General features: G+C 38.4%; 1 protein-coding gene across 3 annotated transcripts in view; it reads left to right on the forward strand.

The window, feature by feature from the left end:
• The window catches only part of LOC131362223 (contactin-4), a 116,989-nt gene that overhangs the window by 63,719 nt on the left and 27,439 nt on the right, over positions 1 to 25,831 (forward strand). For all 3 annotated transcript variants that reach the window (XM_058404098.1, XM_058404100.1, XM_058404099.1), the window contains exons 2-11: positions 5,312 to 5,462; positions 7,607 to 7,733; positions 7,947 to 8,122; positions 9,564 to 9,659; positions 13,490 to 13,693; positions 17,588 to 17,690; positions 23,787 to 23,971; positions 24,612 to 24,754; positions 24,885 to 25,014; positions 25,145 to 25,295. In XM_058404098.1, coding sequence (XP_058260081.1) covers positions 5,402 to 5,462; positions 7,607 to 7,733; positions 7,947 to 8,122; positions 9,564 to 9,659; positions 13,490 to 13,693; positions 17,588 to 17,690; positions 23,787 to 23,971; positions 24,612 to 24,754; positions 24,885 to 25,014; positions 25,145 to 25,295 — 1,376 coding nt within the window. In that variant the 5' untranslated portion in view covers positions 5,312 to 5,401. The remainder of the gene's footprint in view (positions 1 to 5,311; positions 5,463 to 7,606; positions 7,734 to 7,946; positions 8,123 to 9,563; positions 9,660 to 13,489; positions 13,694 to 17,587; positions 17,691 to 23,786; positions 23,972 to 24,611; positions 24,755 to 24,884; positions 25,015 to 25,144; positions 25,296 to 25,831) is intronic.

Consider the following 25,831-nt stretch of genomic DNA (forward strand, 5'->3'; position numbering starts at 1 on the left):
CGAGGGGAACCTCGGAGAGGACATTGAGCCTATGCAGTTATGGCAAACACGCACTACACAAGGGGAGCATCAATGCCAGGAGCACTTATGCCTGTGTTTTGGCTGTGGGGGATCGTGCAATAGACCTGTTACCTCATGAAATGCTGCCAAAATGCTCTCGCTGCCCAAAACCCAAGCCATGGATGACTACATAGAAACCCTCACTGTGGGTTACATTTGTCCCTCAACCTCACCGGCCACCGCGGGCTTCTTCTTCGTAGAAAAGAAGGATGGTCGACTGAGACCAAGTATTGATTACAGAGGACTCAACGCAATCACTGTAAGTTAGCAATACCCACTTCCGCTAGTCCCGACAGCACTGAAGCAATTACGAGAAGCCCGAATCTTCACAAAACTAGATCTGCGCAGCACCTACAACATGAGACATGTGCGTACAGTGTTGAATCGCTTGCTCCAGCATAGACTATTCTGAAAGTGGAGAAATGTGAGTTTCACCAGGACACTATTTCGTTTTTGAAGGTCTATCCATGTGCGTTCTTCTCACAGAAGTTAACCCCAGATGTTCTGACAGAAAATAAGAGCAACTTACACATCAGCAATGTCAACTGTAAAACGAATCTGAACTTATTTTGGAATTCTTACATTTTTTCCCACTTCATACATTTCAACAGAACAGAAATTAGTCATTTTTTCCAAGCCATTCAAAGTACATTCACAGTAATTCCTAAAGTCTTTTTAGATGCACAATCATGAAGGTGCATTTCAGTTTTGGCACATTTTGCCTTAGCCTAAAGAATGGCTCAGTAAGAATTAGAGCTAAAATTGTGTGGGTAGAAATAACCCCATCCATGTTGCATTTGTTGAGATTAAGGATCCAAATGCTGAAAAGCCCTATATCAGTTTTAAATTTTAAAAACTTGAGCTATCAACATTCACTGTGGAGCAACTGAAATCTTGTAGTTGTCATTTAAATTGAAAGTTCTCATTTACATCAGTATAGTGTGCTTCCTCTGCAACAAATTCTGCCTGTGGAAGATTGACCTTTTGATAAATATTAAAAATGCATAATTCATAATGTTTTATAATGTAATAAATTTGCTAATATTATGTCTAGAGGAATGTCTATTATGTCTGAATAATAATTTCACCTTTTAATACTTTACTATCTGTGACTTTGTTAAGGGTTCCATGGATATCAAAGTCAACACATCTGACCCAATCACTGTCCACTGTCTTGGTTGCCAGTTTCCCTGTTCCTAATATCACTATTTAAAAACTGCATAAAAACACATGAAACCTGTCTAATATATTCTTGTATATAAAATTAGAATATAAAATAAAATAGAATATAAAATTTTTCTACTTTTTATTAGGCTTTTCAGTAGATCACACTTTTCTTTTTTGCAGTCTTTACACACTTTAACAATGCGAGGATGAATACAATTTCTTTGAAATGATGCCATATTGATACTGGGCTATGTTGAGATTGTTTCTTTCTTATTTTCATTACATTGGCTAGCTATCAAAATGTGCACTGTACATGTTTTATTAACAATAAAAAAGTTAAAATATACAAGAAACCCCAAAACAGAGGCAAATTATATGGTACAGAATTTCATAGGTTAATTTTTTGCAGTATATAACTACAATACATGGACATTATGTGAAGAACCTGACAACATTGTTCATGGAACAAATAGCATTCATTAAATAATTATTCCATTTGAAGATACATGGTTTGGTTTTAACCTGACCAAACACTGCCTTACCATAGTTTTCAAAAAATAAAAGTACATGTGCACAGAGAATGATTGCATGCTGTGCACTGGGCTGCATATCCTTGCAGGGCTCCCCTAAAATAGAAAATTTCATTAGTTTTTAAAACATATTATGAAACATACCATTTATACAATACTGTACAAAAGTCAGCTATTCAGTTACACTGCTTTTAGTACTTATTGCTTGTTATTTGGTGGCAAACAGTAATGGTTTTCTGATAAATATATTTTTCCATCATTATTGTTTATTATTGTTATTGCTCATAAATCACACAAAGATCTTCAACAGTAAAAACAGTATGAGATCTGAAAATATTTACTTTATAATATTGAATTTTAATATTGACCTTTAATATTGAAGTCAACGGAATTTTGCACTTTACCTGGATGTCAAAAGTTCCTCCTTGACACATGAGTACTGTTCCAGCATCAATTTCAACTGCATGCACGACTATATGCATCATCCTTGTGTTTCCTAAGGATGTTAAACCAAATATCCAGTTATTGACTTGTCTTCCATGACTTGTTTGAGACTCTTAGTGGCATGGTGGGTCAGAATGGCAAAAAAAGAAAGAAAAGAAACACAATGTTAAAAAAGAACCCAAAATCAATAGAGTTGGCTGAAATGACAAAGGGTTTGAAGGTCAGCACTTGTGGTCCCTCGGAGCAGATAATACCAGAACATAATCAATCTCATCTGATTTAATCTGTTCCTCTATCTAGGCTCGTTTTTCTCTCCTCTCCTGGTCAGTTCTTTTCATTTTCTAGCCAGTGATTGCATGTTCCCCTAGAAACTTGGTGAAATGAATGAGGATCAATTCAGAGTGTTGATAGGGTGAGGAGAGAACTTGCATGCTCAGGTCAAGAGAGAATGAACTTCTATTAGATGTAAAACATTTAAAAACAACAGCTAATAGGGTCAGGCCAAAATCATTTACATTACAGTCAAGCACCTACACAACCTGTCCATATGATGCTGAATATCAGCATTTAGTAATAAGATGCTATCTACCAAATGTTCACTCAGAAGACAGATTAATGTAACAATCATCATGTGATTAGTTATATATGGATCATTGTTATTTGAAAATAAATTGGAAAATTATGTACAGTATTAGAGTGGCACAGTGGCTTAGTCGTTAGCATGTTTGCCTCACACCTCCAGCGTCCTGGGTTTGAGTATCGCTCCCGCTCACTGTGTGTGTGGAGTTTGCATGTTCTCCCCATGCTTGGTGGTTTCTCCGGGTGCTCCGGGTTCCAAAGTTGTCCAAAGACATGCTACTAGGTTGATTGGAGTCTCTAAATTGCCCGTAGCGTGTTAATGCGTGTGTGAATTAGTGTGTGTGTGTGTGTGTGCCCTGCGATGGGTTGGCACTCCATCCAGGGTGTACCCTGCCTTGATGCCCAATGACGCCTGAGATAGGCACAGGCTCCCAGTGACCCAAGTATAGATCGGATAAGCGGTACAGACAATGAAATTAAATGAAAAATGTACAGTATTCACAGTATAACATAGCTATAGATACTGTATAAGTATTGTTACATAGTATCAGTTATATAATTAAAATGTTAAAACCATTATTTAGCTTATAAATATGCATACAAAAACAAGGAGAATTATAAGACCTCCATATCCTGGAAAAAGAGGATAATAATAGCTATTATTATCTCAGTACAGAACACCATGCAGAAGCATGCACATACTTTCACTGTAATGGTTCTCATACATCCATTCAATTATAATGGTGTATTTGTTCATTAAGATCTCAAACATATGGACCACTTTACCTTTAGTAAATTCCTAAAGTTTATTGCAAGCTTTTAGCAAATCTAGGGATAAGAAACATCTTGGCTTTTTTCATCTTAAAATGGTTAGAGATGTGGATAGCACAGGGAAAGTGAAAGACTATTAGAGGATCCTGAAGAAAATAAAGCTCTGCGGCAATCAGCATGGCATCGTTGATTAACCCCTGTAAATTGGCACTGAGCCCTGCACAGACTTTTTTTCTTGCTAAAGTCCAGTGCCAAACCAGTTTAAAGCTTTTAATTTGTAAGTGGGCACACTTAAATTGAGAAATGAAGCAATTGTTTAACCAGATTTTGCCACTTGAATAAAAGCATTTGCCATTGACACATCTTCTTCAAAAATTTATTCATACATTGATACCCTTTAATTCACATTTTTCCATAATGACATATATTAAAAAAGGATATAGAACTTTAATATACCAACTAGAATATAGACGTCATCACGAATTCCAAGTTTCGGAAAATAATTTTGCTGATTTGGACACCAGTTAATGAAATTTGAAAATTTAAATTTTCCAAGAACCCTATTATATACTGTCTACATAAAACAACTTATAAAGATTAAATAGAACTTGCTTGCAATACATGCATCAAGCTAGTGACCCAATGATCACCAAACTGCCAACTGTTTTATCCTTATTTTTGATGTTTTTTCCAGGCATGTACTGTAGCTTCTTTCAGTAATTATTATTCAGAATATCATCAGAACTCAACAAAATAATTACAGTATAGGGAGCCCATTGGACAAATTACAATTATCCATAATTACATCTTAACATTGTGTTTAATGTGGAATTGCTGAAAAGTCAAGATGTTAATCAAAAATTATCTGAGCAATTTCAGCAAAGAAAATATACTATTTCAGTAATTAATGAATGGATTTTAATAATAGTTTTTTGTTTGCTTACAATTAATAAATATAGGCATACTGTTTAGATATATTTTGCATCATTCCAACTATTCTAGGTGCCAGAGTTGGGAGTTGGGAAACCTCAGCTATAAATGACATCTATTGAATAGAGTAATAATATCACTAAAATTACTCTGATTAATAAATAAATAAATAAATATATAAAATTCAGTGTCAAAATGCTAGAGCAAATTTATTTACCATATTCATGGTAAGAGATTAAAGTAACTAAAGCATAGCTTGGATGTGTTTAGTTGAAATGTACTGGATTCTTTGGACAGATTGTACGCATCACCTCAGAAACACAGATTTGATCAAATATATCACCTTTTATTATATCGACATGTAATCCTCTTTGGAGATAAACAGTGTAAAAATGAAATACAGGTGTAGGTTTGTAGGTTTCTTATCAAGGTAGTATTGCAGTCCATACACGTAGAACTAATACTTTTAGCACAATCCAAACAGTGCCTTTGGCAACAGATGTGTATTTAGATGTTACAGCTACAAGCAAAGCCAGGTTTCTTCTCTCCCTCTCTCTCTCTCTCTCTCTCTCTCTCTCTCTATCTTTCCCACTCTCTCTGGAGACTATCATAGTAGTGTGTCGACACAAAATATCGGCTGCTGTGGATCAGCTGTGAGCCTGCGGGACTGGGATTCTGCCTGTGCTTATTTGGATGAATGAATTATTAATGCGCTACTGATTTTCCTCAAGCTCCAGTTTTGCTGCTAGATTTTCCAACAGACTTTCAGTGTATGTAGTACTGCACTTCACTGCAGCACTGAAACCTCTTACTGCCTCTCTTTTTTTCAGACAACAGAAGCTGATTGACTTCACACTAGAACTTTGCTCAAGAATTTTGGACGGGTAATAAAAGTGAAAGAGTTACTTTGGATAAAGAAGATGTGCATTTTACTATCATGGGCAGCTCTAACCCTGCTGTCACTCAAATGCTACCTCACAGGTACAGTATTTTCCCAGCATCCATTAACACTGTAGGTGATTTACTTAATTTCTGTTTCTGCATTTCACAAGATGAAATTGGTGCTTTATTGCATTCCATCTGATCTACTTTACTCTTTCTTCTTGACAAAGATCACACTAAGATTAAGTTCCTTCAATTGCCCCTATGGCTTCTTTTTCTTATACATCTTCATGGAATACATACCTTACTTTGAAGACTATTTTCAAGATCTTGATGGCTTTTTTTTTTTTAATTTCACACCATTCCCTAGAAACGATGAAACCTATTCAATGAAAAGACTTCAAGATAAAACCAAAAGTCAAGTGGCCTTGACCTGCTATTACTAGGCACACTGACCTGAATGACTGAAAACCTTCATAGACTCACTTAATCCACTCCTGCGGTGTTGTGTGTTTCATACTTCCTCCCTGCGGAGAAGACAACCCGCCTTTCCCAGAACAAGCAACCCTGATCTAAATGGATCATTAATTCCCTTCATTTAAAGGACATATAAAAAGGCAAAGGAAAGGAAAAAATGAATGAGGAGACATGAAGCCCTCACCCCAGGCAAACAGGCCATTTCTATTAGCCTGACTATGTGGGAGGGAGCCTTTCACTTTGTCCTTGTCAAGGTTAGGGACCTGTATAAAAGTGAGAGAAAGACAATCTTCCTTTTGAGAACAAGCATGTGATTCATCCCTAAAGAAGACAGGGATGAACAAAGAAAAACACGTTTTAGCTGGGATAAAAAAAAAATAACTGGAATATTCTGGCCTGTGACAAAGGCTTTGGTTGCACATTGGTTTGCAAATATGCATCAGTTTGTGTTTGATTTTAATCACAGTTAACATGTTTCTATGTTCAAAAGGTGGCCGAATCTATCTATCTATCTATCTATCTATCTATCTATCTATCTATCTATCTATCTATCTATCTATCTATCTATCTCTCTCTCTCTCTCTCTCTCTCTCTTACAGAGGCAAATAGATTACCACAGCAACAGAAATGTCTACACAGATGAAAGATTTTAATATTCATACAGGATTTACTATTGAGGAAAAGTAAGAGAGAAACACAACAGGAATTCATATACTTAAAATAGTAAAGCATGTAGTAATAACAGATCATATTAAATTAAATTGAAGTGAAGTACATAATAAGTATTTGTTGTTGGATATATATATATAAATATATAATTTACACTACCAGTCAAAAGACTGGACACATCTTTTACTTCATTGTTTTTTGTTTAGGGATTTCTTTTCTACATTCTAGAACAATACTGGAGATTTCAAAACTATGAAATAACACACATGGACTTAAGTAATCCATATGTAATGACAAAAAACAACAGTCAGTTGTTATTTTAAGACACGAAGGTCAGATGTTCTGGAATAGTTCTTGCAAGAACAGTATTGTCAAGTGCATTTGCAAAACCCATCAAGCACCATGATGAAACTGGCTCACATGAAGACCATCCCTTCATGAAGTTCATTTAGAGTTGCTAGCCTCAGAAATCACCAATTAACAGCACCTCAGATTAGAGCCATTATGAAGGCTTTACAGAGCATAAGTATCAGACATCTCAATATCAGGAAAGACCATGGAATTAGATGGTGTGTCCAATCTTTTGACTGGTAGTGTATATTATATAATAATTAATAATAAATAAATAATAATAAGATTATATATATATATATATATATATATATATATATATATATATATATATATATATATATATATATATATATATATATATATATATGTATATATACATATATATCTTTTTTTTTTATTACAATGTCACGAGCCAAAAGGGAAAGACAGCAAGTTAGCCTTACCTTAGATTGACTGCTTTTGAAACTGAGAAGGCAATGGATTTGCCTCTGGCATTCATTTTGTTTGAGAGATAGATGGAATTATTTTGCATTGAATATCCAGATTACTGTCTCTCATTTATGTCTCTTGTGGTCCTCTAAACTGGAGTGTTATATACATAATATCACCAATTTCTCCCCTTGCCCTAAAGGGTAATGTGAAAGTGTTCCTGAATGAAAATGAACTTTATTATTTTTTCTGTTGTGTACAAGTAATCACACACATGAATATGCTAACATGGACTAGGTTTCGCATTTTTGCAGAGAGAACTATTCAACATGGACCTGTTTTCACCCAAGAGCCTAGTGACAGTGTTTTCCCACTGAGCAGTGAAGACAACAAGATATTCATCAACTGCAAAGCCAAAGGAAATCCACCACCATATTACAGGTAAAATATGGCCCATATTTTCTCATAATTTTTTAAGCATGTTAGACAAAGAGCACTAGCCAAGAGTCACATGTTCGTGTTTAGAGTATTAGAATGTAAAGGGTAAAGCCATAATCTAAACTAATATTGTTTAAATAAAATATTTTTCTTTCTTTTATCGTAATTGTTCAGGTGCTTTTATAAATGCAAAGCTGTATTTCCCTTCACCTGCAGCTGGAAATTCAATGAAAAAGATCTCAGCACTTACACTAATTTGAACTACAGCCTGCTAGAGGGCAACCTCTTAATCAATAACCCACAGGCAATGAAAGATGGAGGATCTTACCAGTGTATTGCCACTAATGCTTATGGAACCATCCTGAGCCGCAAGGCCAAAGTGGAGTTTGCCTGTGAGTAGAGTTCAGACATCAAATTGAAAGGTTTCCTCAAAGAGCGCTTAAGGAATAAGTTCTATTAAGTAGGTGCTTCTATATTTTTTTTCACAATGTTTTAGCATGCTGTTAGTAAAATCAAAAGTAATACTAGAATCAGCTTCCAAAGTTTATATAATAATGATCTGTTTAAAATATCCGAATAATTAGTTTTTCTGTTCCTTACACTTTAGCCATGCACAAGTATCACAAGTATTTCATGAAATTTAAAGCCCATTGTATCATTCTCTCTGAATGCAATCCCAAAATTTATTTATTATTTGGCCCATGTTTGTAATGGAAAGTAATTAAATGAATAATCACACGACCCCAACCCCCCACCCCAACCCTAAAAAAACAATATTCTCTATAGCCACCACATCTGGAGCTCATATCTGTTTATCATTACCATATATGGGAATTCTAGCAGATTTCCATAACAGAAAAAAGGACAGTTGGTAGAATTAAAATTCATCTCATAAACTCATCTATAATATGTACCGTATGTTTCACTTTCATAAATTCTTTAATGCAGGCCGGATCACTCATGAATACCACAAAATAATTTCATTGTATTTTGCAGACAGCTGCAGGAGCAAAAGTGCTTTAATTTAAAATATTAAAAAAAGACAAGGCAAACAAATCCAAAATGTAAGAAAAATTAGTGGGAGAGGTGATTAGCAAACAGGATGAACCTGTTCACAGAATCCAGAAAACAAACAAAAACCAGAATCAGAAAACCATAAAGACAACAAAGGCTTACTATACCAGGTGAATTCACAACACTGCACAGGTGCACATAAACAGTAATTGGGTGTGCACAAATATATCAAGTAGTATGTGTTGGGATTCATAGCCTGTGGTGGCCTTGACACCTTGATTATAACATCCAGTGTCATCTCTATTATATGTACATCTTACGTTAATTTTTCTGGGTTTATGCCAGAATGCATCTTTACATATCCTCATATATATACATATATATTCATACCATTGACAACTTCATAAAGATTTTCCTGCATTGTGCCATCCTAAAGCTCAGAAACATATCATTTACATATACATATACTTGTGAATTATAATAAGCAAACGTGTATGAAAATTCATTCTGGATCTGTTATTGTATAACTATAGTAATTGTAGATCCATTCTTGTAGAGAATTAGTTGTAATATATTCCACTGTGTACAGGATCTGACATTCAGAAGATATGTTTTCAAGCTTTCCAGTAGACAGCCGATTAAATGCTTAACTAAAAGCTTTGTTTTTAATTGGCTGACTGATGCCTGCAGTGGTAGTGATATTTCAGTTATTCTCTGTGGATTAGAATGGTATTTTCTAAAGGTTCTTGTCCTCTGAGTGCTCTTTCAATGAGATGGTGCTTGCACAATGAAAACTAATGACATAAATGTTGTCTGCAGATCTTCAGAATTTTACCAACAAGGCCAGAAATGCAGTATCAGTGAGAGAAGGTCAGGCTGTGGTGCTGCTCTGTGGCCCACCACCCCATTTTGGAGGTATTGTGCTCCCAGATTTGCTGTTGATAATATATTTCTGTATGAAGCAACTTTATATAACTCTACATCTTCATCATTGATAATTTGGAGGTAAACTATGGTATATCTGTGATATTTCTGTTTTGAGCTTTTTATTTTACAAGCTGCCCAAATATGGTTTGATCCAGCAGGTGGCACCAATGAGCAATGGAACTGGAGGGTAACTAAAAACACAAATGGCAAATAAAATGTTTTGATTAAACAAGTATTTTGGGGGAAAAAAGCATTATTCCAGACTATAGTGACGCCACTAGTATCATACACCCTTTTTTTTTTAGAAACTTCTTAATTTAAAAAAGTTTTTATTTATTTATTTATTTTTTATTTTTTATTTATCTTTGTTTTCGTGTCAGTATTAATGAGGTGTATTGAAAGCAAAAAGCTCTTTCAGAATATGAAATCCAAAAATCCAAAAGAATAAAAATAAATATAAGAATGGATCAGTATATCTTTTTAATTAAAATGACAATACACTGACAATGCAATACATAATATAAAGTGGAATTTATTAGAACATATTTGTTTACACATATATACACAAAAGTAAAACACAATAAGAGTATTATTTGACAATAACAAAAGATGACTTTTTCAGGACTTTTAAAGATATTCATTTGTTAATTTCAAAGTATATGACCATCATTACAAAATAACAATTACTATTCTTCACTTCTTCTTCTTCTTCTTCTTCTTCTTTCGGCTTTTCCCTTCAGGGGTCGCCACAGCGAATCGTGTCTCTCCACCTATCTTTTGCATCCTCAATTACTATTTTTCACTAAATAATGAAATTCTTAAAAAAAACCCACAAATGTTCACAAACACATAAACAGAAAAATTACCATAGTAAATGGTTAAACCTCAAGAATCATGCACTCGTGCACATGTCCTCACCAGTGTATGTTACATGTTTTGCTTTTTAAAACAAAATAAAAGCATACTTGCAAAAAGATTTTTTTTATTAGAATGTCACCAACTCGCATTTGAAAACTTCTTCAATTACTAACTACAATTTCTCTCTCTCTCTCTCTCTCTCTCTCTCTCTCTCTCTCTCACTCACACACACACACACACCCCTACTTCATGGCATTTAGCTCTAGTTTCTCCATACCTCCTTCTTTCCTAATGCCACGTGTGCCCTTGCGGTCATTTGGAAAGGTTATTTTCTTTAGGCTTGGCCTTATATTGCTGGGTAATAAAGGCACTTGGCAGTCCTTGTGGAGCAACAAGCTTCTTTATCCCTCTTTGCAGCCACTGATGTCTGCTGTGCTTATGTGCAGCTGATTAGGGGGCCATCAAAGCTCACAGACACACACACACATACACACATGCCACTGGTGCAATTTCATGCCATCAGCCCAGCATTCTGCCACTTGGTTGCATTTTCCAGAGGAACGAATGGCCTTAAGCATAACGGCTCTCCCCCTGTTAGCTCACAGTCCCTTTTTCCCTTTTCCACTTCTCCTGTTGAGTGCTTTCATATGGATATATGCTTTGGATAACCAGAACTATACTGTAGCTCTGCACTAGTGGATTTTAAGATCCCCTGTACAGTTATTCATTTTTCCCTTTCAGCTTTTTCTGCTTCACAATATGGTGTCATGTTAATATTGATGCAAATAAATTAATTTCTCAGTTTATTGTATGTTTATGTCTGTGTGTAATATGTTCAAAAAGTACATTACTGTCTTCCCAAGATTGTATCTTGTTTATGCAGATCTTACTGTAGATTGCATAAACAATTACAACGATGACCATCAGAATGAAAGCTGATGAATGAAAGAAGTGCATTTTATTTACAGTGCAAATAACTGATATGCAGATAAGTTATATGAGGTGTACAAAAATGCATTTTACTGCTTTATAATCAAATGAGTTAGCCTGGGTCAATGGGTCATTAATTGCTATTTGGTGAACAGCACTTGAACAGCTTCAATTATTGCTATTCAGTAATCATGAAAGGACCATCACAGCCCCTCCAGAATTGGTTTAATTTTTCAAGTCTTTAATCTATGAACTAAAATGGGTTTCTTTTGTGTCTCTACAAAACAAAAAGAGCTCTGACTTTTGGACATGCCATGCTTAGACAAGTTCTTATCGAGCTGTGTTTCAATCTTGTCAGCCCTTCCAGGCCTTTAATAAGCAAAGTTTAATTTGACACTGATTTCGACAGATCCAGCTGCTTCAAACTATGGTCTCTGTCTCATTAAGAAACATTGCACTGAAAACCCCCCAGAACCAAAAAGGGCAGACACATTTCTAAATTGAGGCATAACCTCACTTTATGGGTGAAAAGCCTTGCAAAATGTTAAGTGGAGCAGTTAAGTTGACTGACTGACTAACTGAAACTGTACAGTTGAAGACTGGAAATGATTTATAGAGTTAAATTAAATTATAAAGACATGTTTGGAAAGTGGGACCTAAAATGATCTGACTTGTTTGTCCAACACATTCCTCAGATACTCAATTGCATTGAGGTCTGAAAAAATTTGGAGGCCAAGTCAACACGCTGAAGGTTCCATATGCATTTTAAATCTGACCCAGATTAAGCAGTCACTGAAGATAAATGGTAATAAATATTTTGTAGAATTTGTTGTGCCACGGTGATTGTTATACTAGGTAAATGTCACAGCACTGTCAGGCCCATCACTACAGTTTGATTAGACTGGATATAAGATCTGTAATGTGACAGATCTATTCGGGCATTAATGCCCCATGCTATGTTGCTCAACACAGTTTTCTCATACTGTTCCACTTCAAGTGGCTTGTCATTGAGAGTCAGCACGAGTTTTTGTAATGGTACATGGAGCTATGTAAACACACAGAATTGCTACCAGTTTTTTTCAGCACACCATATGCTCCACTAGTGCTTACTGTACTGCTTATTTATAAAATGGTTTCATGTTCCTAATTGAACTGCCACTGTCATAAGCTCAATATTTACATTACATATTTGTTTGCTGTAGCTAGTAAGGTTGTCTCAAAGTGATGCTGGATTATTGATGTGTGTCTGGTAGTGACTTTCATGCAAAGTAAATAAAGCTGCAACATTAACTAGTTAATGTATTAATTAATTCATCTTCAGTAACTCCTATACACTGGTCAGAGTCTTGGTGGATCTGAAAACACTGGGTGCAAAGTAAAAACTATGCTAGCTGGAACTCTAGTCCATCTTAGGATATAAATTTGTATCTTTTACCTAAATTAATTTTGATAATACTTTACATTAAGCAACATTAGCAAAACATAAACTTCAGCATTAAAAAACTAAGTCATGTTAACAAAGCATCCTCACTTATAACTTTTGCAGAAAAACCACCAAAAACAGATTAGTTAAGGCATCAGTAGGCATGGGTTTTTGTAGAGAATGAAGCAGTCAATGCAGGTATTATTATGTCGTCATTATTTTCCTGATTCAGCCCAGCATCAGTTAAATTAATTAGTTAGTAATTATTTTTAACATATGGAATATTGCTGATAAAGTTCATGATTTATTATTGTTATGTAAATATACAGTAAATAATGGTAGATTAGTGTACCCTTACTCTGAAGCATTACCTCAAAGTTTACAGTAAAAAAGGTTGATATGAAAATGTCTATATTTGCACTGCTTTAATGGTTTCAAAACACAGTGTATGAGTTTGAGTATATGAGAATTTTAATGGAGTGGTATTGCAATAGAAAAAAATTCCAACCCATATAGAGTAGTGTCTAAAGAAATAAAACACATGATGTCAATGATGTTGGTATGTATACACTGTTGTCCATATGCTAATGCTAATTCTTGTTCCCAGAGATTAGATATTCATGGATTTACAATGGCCATCCCAGTGTCCTTGTCCAAGACAACCGGCGTTTTGTGTCCCAGAGGACAGGGAACCTCTACATAGCTAAAGTGGAACCGTCTGATGTGGGCAACTATACATGTGTGGTAAAGAACATGATGACCAATGGCACCATCTATAGTTCCCCCACTCCCTTGGTACTGCGCCAGGATGGTGAGGGAATTCAGTTTTAATTGGTGCACAATTCATCTGTTGTTTTTCGAAAAAAGAAATGTATATATAGAATATATATATATATATGTATATTTATACACTACTCACAAAAAGTTTTTTTGGTGAAATTTCAGGATGCACCTAAAATGCACTATAACCTTTACAGGTGAACTTAATTTGACCTTCTTTACACTTTTGAATGCACATGTCCAACTGTTCAGTGTTTCAGTACTTTTTGCATAACTTGCTGTTCTCTAACAAGGTGCTTAATGGCAAAATTCACAACTGGTGTTTGATCCATGAATCAACCAATAAATTTTCTAGTTCAATTAGAATTAGGTATTTAAACAGTCCTCTTCATCATGCTGTTCACATTTTGACATCATGAGACCAAGACAACACCTAACAATTGATCAACAGTACCTCGCCATTGCGAGGCTTCAAACAGGATGTTCTTAAAGGGAAGTGGCCACTGAGCTTAGAGTGTCACAGAGTGTCATCAACAGGTTGCGACAGAGATGCAGAGAGACTGGAAGAGTCACAGAAATGCATAGAAATGGACGTCCTTTGGCCACATCCCTCGTTGATGACCGCTTCATTGTGAACAGTGCCCTGCAGAACCGGATGATGAATGCCACTCAACTCCAGGCACATTTAAGGGAGGTGAGAGGCACCCAAGTATCACATCAGACCATTCGAAACTGTTTACATCAGCGTGGTCTGCGTGCTAAATGACCTGCAAGGGTACCTGACCACACCACCAGGCACAGGTGTCGGGCCAGGGAGCATTTACGCTGGACGAGGGACCAGTGGGCCTCAGTGCTGTTCTCTGATGAAAGTTGATTCACGTTGAGCAGAAATGATGGCCGCCAATGATGTTGGAGACGTCAAGGAGAGCGCTATGCATCAGCCACTGTTGTGGTGGTGTTACAGTCTGGGCAGGTGTGTCTACTCAATACAGAACTGCCCTACATTTTGTGAATGGTACAGTGACAAGCCAATACTATCTAAATTACATCATTAATCCAGTCATAGTGCCCCTGCATGAACAACACAGGCCTAATTTCACCTTCATGGACAACAATGCTCCAGCTCATCAAGGTCGCATCATTAGGGAATGGCTGCTGGAGGCTGGGGTACCTCAAATGGAGTGGTCTGCACTTTCTCCAGACCTGAATCCCCTAGAAAACCTATGGGATCAGCTGAGTTGCCGTGTAGAGGCTCATAACCCTGCACCCCAGAACCTCAATGACCTGAGGGCCGCACTTCAAGAAGAGTGGAATGCCATGCCTCAGTGGACAATAAGTCGACTCGTGAACAGCATGAGCCTTCATTGTCAAGATGTAATTGATGGTCAAGGGCACATGACAAATTACTGAGACATTGACATTTTTTGTTCTGGTATACCCACCACTGTTGTTGGCTTTTGTTTCAATAAATTGTTTGAGATGAGGAAATCACTATTGCATGCTTCTACTCAAATGCCCTACTTTCATGATATAATATCACTGTAGCATGAACTTTTTAATTTTCCATAAATTTTACCCAAAAGCCAAATGTCCTTAACTTTTTGTGAGTAGTGTATATATATATACTCAGTTGTGCTCTAAAAAGTTTGCATACCCTGAAAGAAATAGTTAAACATTGCCATTTACATTAACATAAGCATTAACATAAACATTGCCAAGTTTTTTTTTCTTATTTAAGGATTGTGGTCACATAAAGTCATTAATTACCACACCATTGTTTGACTCCTTTTTAAAACCTAATGATAACTGGAATAACCCCAAACAACCCTGATCAAAAGTTTACATATCCTTGAATGTTTGGACACATTATAAACACACAGGTTGACACACAGAGGTTAAAATGGCTATTTAAAGGAAGTTTCCACACCTGTGACTCATTGTAATTGTAATTAGTGTCTGTGCATAAATACTCAGTGAGTTTCTCAGCTGATGATGCACTGACTTGCCTGGATATTGCACCAAGGGGAAGATAAAAGAACTGTCAATGGTCCTGTGTAATAAGGTACTTTATAAAGCAGGAAAAGGATATAAAATGATATCTTAACACTTGAAAATGCCAGTCAGTACTGTTCAAACTTTGATAAAGAGGTGTAAGCCACAGTCAGGTAGATCAAGAAAGATTTCACCCACTACTCCCAGAAGAATTGTTCGGGATGCAAAGAAAAACCCACAAACAACTTTGAGAGAAATACAGGCTGCTCTGGAAAAAAGTGGCGGTGTTGTTTCAAGGAGCACAATAAGGAGGTACTTGAACACAAATGACCTGCATGGTCGAGTTGCTAGGAGAAAGCCATTACTGCACCCATGCAACAAAAAGGCCCACTTTCAGTATGCTAGACAGCACCTAGACAAGCCTCACAGCGTCTGGAGCAGAGTCATTTGGATTGATGAGACCAAAATTGAACTTTATAGTCACAACCATAAACGCTATGTTTGGAGACAAAAAGACCTATGCTGAAAAGTACACCATCTCCATGGTAAAGCATGGTGATGGATCTCTTATATTTTGGCACAGGGAAGTTAGTCAAAATTGATGGCAAGGTGAATGCAGCATGTTATCAGAAAATGCTGGCAGACAATTTGCATTCCACGGCACAAAAGCTGAGCATGGGAAGCTCTTAGATGTTCCAACATGACAGTGATCCAAAGCACAAGGCCAAGTTGACCCTCCAATGGCTACAGCAAAAAGGTGAAGGTTCTGGAGTGGCTATCACAGTCTCCTGACCTTAATATCATTGAGCCACTTTGGGGAGATCTCAAATGTGCAGTTTGTGCAGGACAACCAAAAAAATTTACAGGTACTGAAGACATTTTGAATTGCCAGCCATATGACCTGAGAGAATTAAGGACCTCATGCACAATTATTACTAAAGACTGCATGCCGTCATTTATGCTAAAGATCTAAAGGTATGCAAACTTTTGAACTGGGATTATTTCCTCATTTTCTTAATTGTCATTGTGCCATTCTGTTATGTCCTTACATACTCATGATTTTTTCTTCAAAAAATGGTACAAATATTACATTGATATTGATAAAAAATATTACCTTTACCAAGGTATGCAAACTTTTGAGCGCAACTGTATATATATGTATGTAAAATATATATATATATACACTACCAGTCAAAAGTTTGGACACCTCATCTAATTCCATGGTCTTTCCTGATGTTTATTTCTTTCTACATTGTAAAACAATGCTGAAGGTGGCCGAAATACACAATAATGTCCTTTGAACAGTTGATATTGAGTTATGTCTGCTACTTATGGTCTGTAAAGCCTTCATAACGGCTCTAATTTGAGGTGCTGTTAATTGGTGATTTCTGAGGCTGGCAACTCTAAATGAACTTCTCCTCTGCAGCAGAGGTAAGTTTTGGTCTTGCTTTACTGGGATGGTCTTCATGTGAGCCAGTTTTGCAAATGCACTTGACAATACTGTTCTTGCAAGAACTATTCCAGAACACCTGACCTTCGTGTCTTAAAATAACAACTGACTGTTGTTTTTTGTCATTACATATGGATTACTTAAGTCCATGTGTGTTATTTCATAGTTTTGAAATCTCCAGTATTGTTCTAGAATGTAGAAAATAAATCCCTAACAAAAAACATTGAATTAAAAGGTGTGTCCAACTTTTGACTGGTAGTATATATATATATATATATATATATATATATAAATATATATAAAGAAAATCAAGGTAAAACAACAGAACAATCTGAACAGCTCAAGGAGCTCTTCAAGCAGCACTTTATATGTGTGTGTATATATGTAATACTATATAAACTATATATATATATATGTTGTTTTTGTCCTTTTTTAGCAACATTATTATTTAGTGTTGATTGCTTTCTCCATCATTTCTTCCAGCTGTGATGGGTGAATATGAGCCTAAAATTGAAGTACAGTTTGAAGAAATGCTTCACGTCCTCAAAGGAACGTCGGTTAGACTGGAGTGCTTCGCTTTAGGAAAGTAGGTCTCTGCTTATATAGCATATGGACTCTTTCCAGCCTCCAGAGATTTCTGAACCTAGCAAGGACTTTGCACACTTGGCACATAATACATCTTTGAGCTTTATTTAAGAGAAAGATATCAGGAAAATGCTGGCTCTTTTAATCTTAGCAAAATGCGGCCAGGACCAGAGAACAGGGCATTCATCATTGCAAAAACAGCTGCAAGCTATGATTCAGGGGTTTTGTAGGAGGTTCGGGACCTCTGATTTTCTAAATGTAATATGGAATAGTATGTAGAGGCAGCACAAAGTCTAACAGGCATCTGTTTGTTGCAGCCTGGATGTTTCAACAGCTTATATGTCAGAATTAAAAAAAGTCTCTTACACACTGTAATATTACAATACTGCAAATACACTTTAAGAAAAGATAACTTGCAAAGCCGTTTATTCACAACAATACAATAATTAATTTATATGACTCTGCCTTTTCATCTTATGAATCTGCCTTTAACTGACCTTAAACCTCTCCATACTGCATACAAAAACTTTATAGTTAGGTGATTTAATTAGGCACACGTGCATCATGGTTTGTTGCATATGGGGCTGCATAGCCGCAGACCAGTCAGGGTGCCCATGCTGACCCCTGTGCATCACCGAAAGTGCAAACAATGGGCATGTGAGCATCAGAACTGGACCATGCAGCAATGGAAGAAGGTGGCCTGGTCTGATGAATCATGTTTTCTTTTACATCATGTGGATGGCTGGGAGTGTGTCTGTTGCTTACCTGGGGAACACCTAGCACCAGGATGCACTATTAGAAGAAGGCAAGCCAGCAGAGGCAGTGTCATGTTTTGGGCAATTTTTGGCAGGACCCAAGCTTTCTGCTAGAAAACCTTGGGTCCTGCTATCCATGTGGATGTTACTTTGACACATACCACCTACCTAAGCAATGTTGCAGATCATACACCCATTCATGGAAACGATATTCCTTGATGGCTGTGGACTCTTTCAGCAGGATAATGTTCCGTGCCACAAAGCAAAAATGGTTCAGGAATGGTTTAAGAGCATAACAAAAAGATTGAGGTGTTGACTTGGCCTCCAAATTTCCTAGATCTCAATCCAATCCAGCATCTGTGGGATTTGCTGGACAAACAAGACTGAGCCATGGAGGCTCCACCTCACAACTTACAGGACTTAAGGGATCTGCTGCTAACATCTTGGTGGCAGATTCCACAGCACACCTTCACGGATCTAGTGTAGTCCATTCTTTGATGGGTCAGGGCTGTTTTGGCAGCAAAAGGTGGACCAATACAATATTAGGCAGGTAGTTATAAGGTTATGGCTGATCAGTGTACGTTATCAATTTGCATCATAAGGTGCATGATAAAGCATCACTAATAATATACAGTATAAACAGTGCTGGGCAGTAACATTTTACAGTTTACATTTACCATACTTAAATATCTTTTTCCAGTATCTGTACTTTACTATACTACTAACTATAAAAATTGCTTGAGAATTTTTATTTCACTCCACTACATTTTAAAGTAACATATCGATTAGTCGATTCCACTAAATTATGCCACATTACTGGTATAAAAAAAATTCAGTTAAAAAAACTGGCCAGAGCAGGAAACTAGCACCATCCGTTTTAAGCTTGATGACCACTTCCTGACTTTGGGCCAAGCGACCCCCTACACAGATAGCTGCCATTTTTTCCGGACCTTCATGCTGAGGTTTCAAGGTCCTGGAAGAACCAATATTCTGCATGCCTTTTTTCCCCCACCTCCTCTAATTATTCAGCTATTATGGGGCTGGATGAACATGGTTATGCACAAGGTGAAAGAGACACTTGTGAGCTATCTCTCCCCTACATTACTGGCATGGAGGAGGCCAGCGCTCCCTTCTAAAACGTGTAGAGCCACTTTAGCCCTTGGGGGAAGGCCTACACGGCAGCGGTCTGAGCTGGTGCATCTGTGCACACCATGACAGTTTTGCAGGCCTACCAGGCTGACCTGCTGAGGGAGCTTGACTGCGGAAAGGGACTGAGCCCTGATGCAGTCACTGAGCTGCATTGAACCACAGATCTTGTGCTCCATGCCACAAAGCACACGGCCCGTGCCATAGGCCATTCAATGGCTGTACTAGTTGCCACAGAGAGGGACCTGTGGCTTAATCTTACAGGGATCAAGGACACGCCGCAGCAATAAGGCCCAGGCCCGTCAGGTGAGACCTGACCTGAGATCTGTCATCTCAGCCAGGCGGGCCATGAAGGAATCCTGATGCCTGAGGGCTAGGGTTCCTGGGAGCATTCTCCTTAGTGAGGCTTTCCCTACCTTCTACCCTGCCACCTCTGGCTTTTTGGGGGTCGGTAGGGCCCACCCTCACTCCAGCTTTTCCCTCATAAATCTATTCCCCCCGGGTTTGCACCTGCCAGTTCACTGTTTCAGGATGCCAGGGGGGAAAACACAAGGTTGACACCTCTTTCAGACAGCCTGACAGCATGGAAACTTCTGCAAGGTGTCTCTCAGTGGGTCCTAGATACCCTAGGATAAGGGTACTGGATCCAGTTTGCCACTCGTCTTCCATTTCAGGCAGTGTTCCACACAATCATCGGCACACATCAAACTACGTTCCTCCAAGAGGAACTTCTCTCTCTAATGAGAAAAGGGGCCATAGAACATGTTCCCCTTCCAGATCGAGACTGGCTTTTACAGCTGGTATTTTGTCTTTCCCAAGTGGGACGGGAGGCTGCATCCAATTTTGGACCTGTGTGCTCTGAACTCTGCCCTAATGACGTTCAGGTTCAAGATGTTCACTATAAAACTGATTGTGTCATAGATCAGGTCCGAGGACTGGTTTGTGATGGTAGACCTCAGGGATGCCTATTTTCATATAGGTATTCGGCCAGAACACAGGAAGTTCATCAGGTTTGCTTTCAGGGGTGAAGCTTACCACTACTGGGTTCTTCCTTTTGGTCTAGTACATGGATGCTGCCTGGTGCTGCTGCATCTCCAGGGCATCTGTGTACTTAGTTTCCTGTATGACTGGCTCGTCCTGGCCCAGTCATAGGCTATGGCAGCCAGTCATGGGGATGCTGTGCTTGCCTGTATGAGGCTCTAGGCCTCAGGCTGAACCCAGAGAAGTGTGTACTTTCTCTTTCCACCTTCTTGGGGGTAATTTTGGATTCCACCACTGTGCAGGCATGTCTATCTCCTGCTTCTGTGGCTTCCATACTGTTAGCAGTGAATGCTATTCGGCTAGACCGAAGCCTCTCTGTCGCTGAGGCACAGAGAATGCTCAGCCTCATGGTGGCTTCCATCCCTGCGGGCATCTCCTTGGTGCCATGAGGATTACGCTCTGCGGGCCTTGTACCCGTCTTATGTGGAAGACCCTGGTTTCTGGCCTTGGGTCCCACCCTAGAGGGGTGTCATCATTGTGGGACTCCTTTGACGGACGCCTCACTTTCGGCCCTGTCCACAGTCTATGGGAAGGCCCTCAACTCTTGTGGCACATAAATTGCCTGGAGATGAAGGCTGTGTTTCTAGTACTGAAACACTTTCTCCCACACTTCCATGTGCTGCGGACAGCACCACAGTGGTTGCTTATATCAACCATCAGGGTGGTCTGCATCTGTATCCTCTGTTCAAGTTGGTGCAGCAGATCCTGCTGATACAGATTTTTGTTCCAGGTCCCATAAATCAAGAGGCAGTTTTCCTGTCGTGCCAGGTGCTGAGGCCTGAGGAGTAGTGGCTCCACCCTTAGGTGGTGGAGACTGTCTGGCAGATTTACGGCCGAGTGAAAGTGGATCTGTTCGCCTCCGAGGAGTCGACACACTGTCCGCTGTGGTACTCCGGCTCTCATCCAGCCCTTCTGGGCCTGAATGCTCTGGTACAGACCAGAGGCTGAGGCCGCGTCTGTATGCCTTTCCCAGAAGTCCTTGCTAGAGTGTGCCATGACGAGGTCCACCTTCTTCTAGTGGCTCCCCGCTGGCCCGCTCGAGTTTAGTTCACGGACCTTGTCTCCCTCCTAGACAGTGCTCCTTGGGAGATTTCTGTCAGGAAAGATCTTCTCTCTCAGGCACGAAGGGCAATTCTCCACCCCTGCCCAGAGATGGATGGGTGGCTGGAAGCCCCTTTGAGCCCATGGAGTCAGCCTCAGAAAAGTTTCTGACCCCTAAGACAGCTCTGCTTTTAGCCTTGGCCTGCCTTAGACAGGTAGGGGATCTGCAGGCTCCACTAGGGGTGTCACCTCATCCAGATTTGTGCTGCAGAGGGCTGGTCCTCTCCACACACCTTTGTCAGGTTTTATAACCTGGATCTGGACCCCACTCCTGGGTCTCAGATCCTTCAGGGCTAATGTGTGTTCTATTCCTGGTCTACTCATGCTCTCTCATGGCCCCTGGGACTAACATCGACCAGTGTGTGGCGGCATGGGTATTGATGTTCCCATAGCGTTAGTCATGACACAGCATCGAGTTCCCTCAAAAGGGAACTACAACAGGTTACATATGAAACCCAGTTCTCTGAGGAGGAAACAAGACCCTGCGTTGCTGGCCACACCCCAAGCACCCTCTTGCGCTTCCTTCAGACAAAAGGCAAGCTGAATGGATGTGACATAGATGCCCTTAAATGGACAGGATGGCATGTATTCCTCCGTCACGTGTCCTATCTGAGCCAATGAATTGGCGTGTGCACACAGAGCTTCAGACACACTTCCTTGACAAAGTTGTCCTATAGTGTCAGTCATGACGCAGCATCTCGTTCCCTTCTCAGGGAACCGGGTTACATACGTACATAGTTTTGTCTTATGTTGTGCATGGCTAGTTATGCATTAGTTAGCTAAGTAAGCTAATGTAATCAGTAACTCTTGAGCAGCAGTCTGTATTATCATTACTGATGTTACACTTCAAGCCAATAACCCAATAGGTCAACTTTATTGTTGATATTTAAGCTGTCATCAAGTAAATTTTCTTTTTTTCCATGTAAAGGAGGATAAGATTACTGCACAAATACAGTAATTGCCCATCACACACCAATGCATTAGTTGACTAAATACTGAAATATTGACTGCGCTAAATTTTAAAGTTTCTGTTAAAGTGAATCTGCTTAGATCTTTGCTTGTCATTTTTTAAAAACTGATTCCCCAGGACATAGGAGTGCCCAGCACAAAAGAGTTATTCTGAATTAGATACCAATTTAGACTGCCCCAGTATAGTACTTATTTTCTTTTGCCGTGGTGCATATGTTTTTATTTTTAAGCATTTTTGTAGGAAACAATTTACAAGCCACAAACCCTGTCTTTATATGAGTTGTTTTTTCTTGTGTAGTTCCCATGCACAAATACCTATGCCCTGTGAACTCTGGGATGCACACACACACACACACACACACACAAAACAACAACAACATCTCAACATCTGCATGGTGTTTTATCAGGTTTTAATTTGTTACTATCTTAAGAATAACATAAATTTTAACGGGAAAACCCAGTTGTTCTCAAATCCTGCTAGCCACCCATGTACCTCTGGCACACCTTGACTGCTCAGAATAATGTTAACTATATCAGGTTTATTCCATGTGAGTAGACTGGCAAATTCTCACATAAAATGAATAGTTAATTCCAAAAAATTAGAGCTAGACAAGATTAGAGCTAGAATAAAAGTAGTACTGGTTTAGTTAAGTACTTGGGTATATAACTCAAGTAGAAATTCAAATTGAGGACTTTTACTAGAGTAACCTTTTAACTCTCTACTTTCACTCAAGTACAGGAGATGTGTACTTTGCCCACCACTGTATATGAAGGACAAGACGACATCCACTGAAATGTAATGCGAGAAAATTACTGCAGCATAATGCCATATATTACAGAAAAAGTAATATCAAAACTTTTAAATAATCATGTGTCCCCATGTCACACCTTTGTTTTAAGCAAAATAAATGCATAAAATAGATTCATTCACTTTCAGTATTAAAATGAAAAAGGTAAAATTCAGACAGGTCATGTTTTTTTGATCAGGTCCATTTTGTAGAAGTGGAAAAAAATAACATTTGTTCCTGATATTTGTTTAGTTATTAGCCCTGATACTAACATGGCCTGATTGTCTTATTGGACAGTCCAGTGCCTTCTATCTCTTGGAGAAGAGCAGACGGAAGCCCTTTTCCTGGAAAGATGAAAATCAATCAATCAAATGGCGTCCTGGAGATCCCTTATTTTCAGCCTGAGGATGCTGGCTTTTATGAATGTGTTGCAGAGAACTCCAGAGGCCGTAATGTTGCAAAAGGACACCTCATATTTAATGGTAACTATAACTTACAAATAGGCAATAATAGGAAGAAAAGCACAAATTTAATGACTACTGTAAATTGGATTTTGGGTGCATTTGTGTAGATTAATTAGAAATACGCTGATTCTAAAACAAACAAACAAACAACAAAAAAACCCAAACAAACAAGCAAAAAAAACCTATTACTTAATCTCATCTATTTAATATGATGCTTAGTACCTCTGTTACCTCTACAGCAAGGAAATCAATACAAGATGCTTTAATTGTATGTCAGAAACTGGGCAGCATGGTAACCGCTACTGAATAATGAATAACCTGCAGATGAATATGCTTTAATGCCAGTTGGCCAAGGCAGGCTAATTAAAATGGCTGAAGCGTCAGTCTTTAGATTGGTGGTGAAAAGCAATTTTACTCATAGTGAGAATGGACCATGTAAAGACAGGCTAATTTGAAAATAATGTGTACCATTTAACCCCACTGTTTGGAGTTTTATGAAGTACTGAGCTATCTAATCAGCATCCATTTGTATCAATGGTAAGGGAGTAGTAGGGAGGATTTTAAAATGAATTGAGAGAAGAAAAAGCAAGAGAGTATTGTTTTTATTAATTTAGCTTGTAGTCAAAGAAAATTTGTTCTCTGCTGTCCTTGACTGTAGATGTAGAACATATGCATTGGGCTCAGACACTGCGTGATGCCTACATGGCCATTGATGCCGATCTGCACTGGGAGTGCAGGGCTAATGGGAAACCCCAGCCTGTGTATAGATGGCTTAAGAATGGACAAGCCATGGTGTCTGAGGTGAGACATTTCATTTGCTATGCCTTGAAAACGTTTCATTTCAGTATAACTTTGATTTGGATTAGTATTCAACAAGATACATAGTACATGCAGGTAATAGTGACTGTTAATGGTATCATTTTGTCCTCAGGACAGAATCCACATTAATAGAGGCAAGTTCATGCTCTCAAAAGTTAACTTAGCAGATTCAGGGATGTATCAGTGTTTGGCCGAGAATAAGCACAGTGTCATTTATGCCAGCGCTGAACTCAAAGTTGTAGGTGAGTCACTTTTTTTTAACCTATCTCTTTTATCAATAGGAGGCTGAATATACATTGTGTTTATAAGATAAAACACATACTTAGATGTTACTTTGTACAGACAGAATTTTTTTTTACTTTTTTCATAAAGCTTCTCCTCCAGACTTTTCTAAAGGTCCAGTGAAGAAGTCCACACTGGTTCAAAGAGGAGGTGAAGTCATCATTGAGTGTCAGCCACATGCATCCCCCAAGCCCTCCTTCTCATGGAGGAAGGAAGGCAACCTGCTGAAAAACAACGAGCGGTAGGGAACACTGGCCAAGTATGCAAAGAAGTTATGCTATGGACTTCATGCTGCTTTAGCTCTTTAAATTTACTCATGGATCTTGTCAGCAAAAGCAGAATTAAGCTTTGTATTTAATAATATTCAGACGTTTGGCGAACAGATAACATGAGTGACCATATAATATCTCCTCTTCTGGCACACTTAATTGAACCAACATCTAAAGGCCACATCACATCTCAAGATGGAGGCCTCCAGTCTCCTGAGAGACTTAGGCTTTGCCAATACATGCGATAATGTAGTATATTTTTCACCTTTATTCCTCAATACCTTTTCCCCTTCACTTCTACCACCCCAGGGGTTTCTGGCATCCTAATTAAGAGAGAATTGGTGATATAAGCACTTGTCCATACACAGATGTTGTTTGGTAGACACTATAGTACTGTATTTTTTTCCTGATGGCATTTTCACAGAAGACTGCATGTTTAATGGCACACTAATTAATTCACTAGGAGTGCTGTCTCTGGTCCAGGGGGTTTGCATAGGGCAGACAGTCT

The sequence above is a fragment of the Hemibagrus wyckioides genome, linkage group LG11, assembly GCF_019097595.1.
Source record: "Hemibagrus wyckioides isolate EC202008001 linkage group LG11, SWU_Hwy_1.0, whole genome shotgun sequence".
Classification (NCBI taxonomy): domain Eukaryota; kingdom Metazoa; phylum Chordata; class Actinopteri; order Siluriformes; family Bagridae; genus Hemibagrus; species Hemibagrus wyckioides.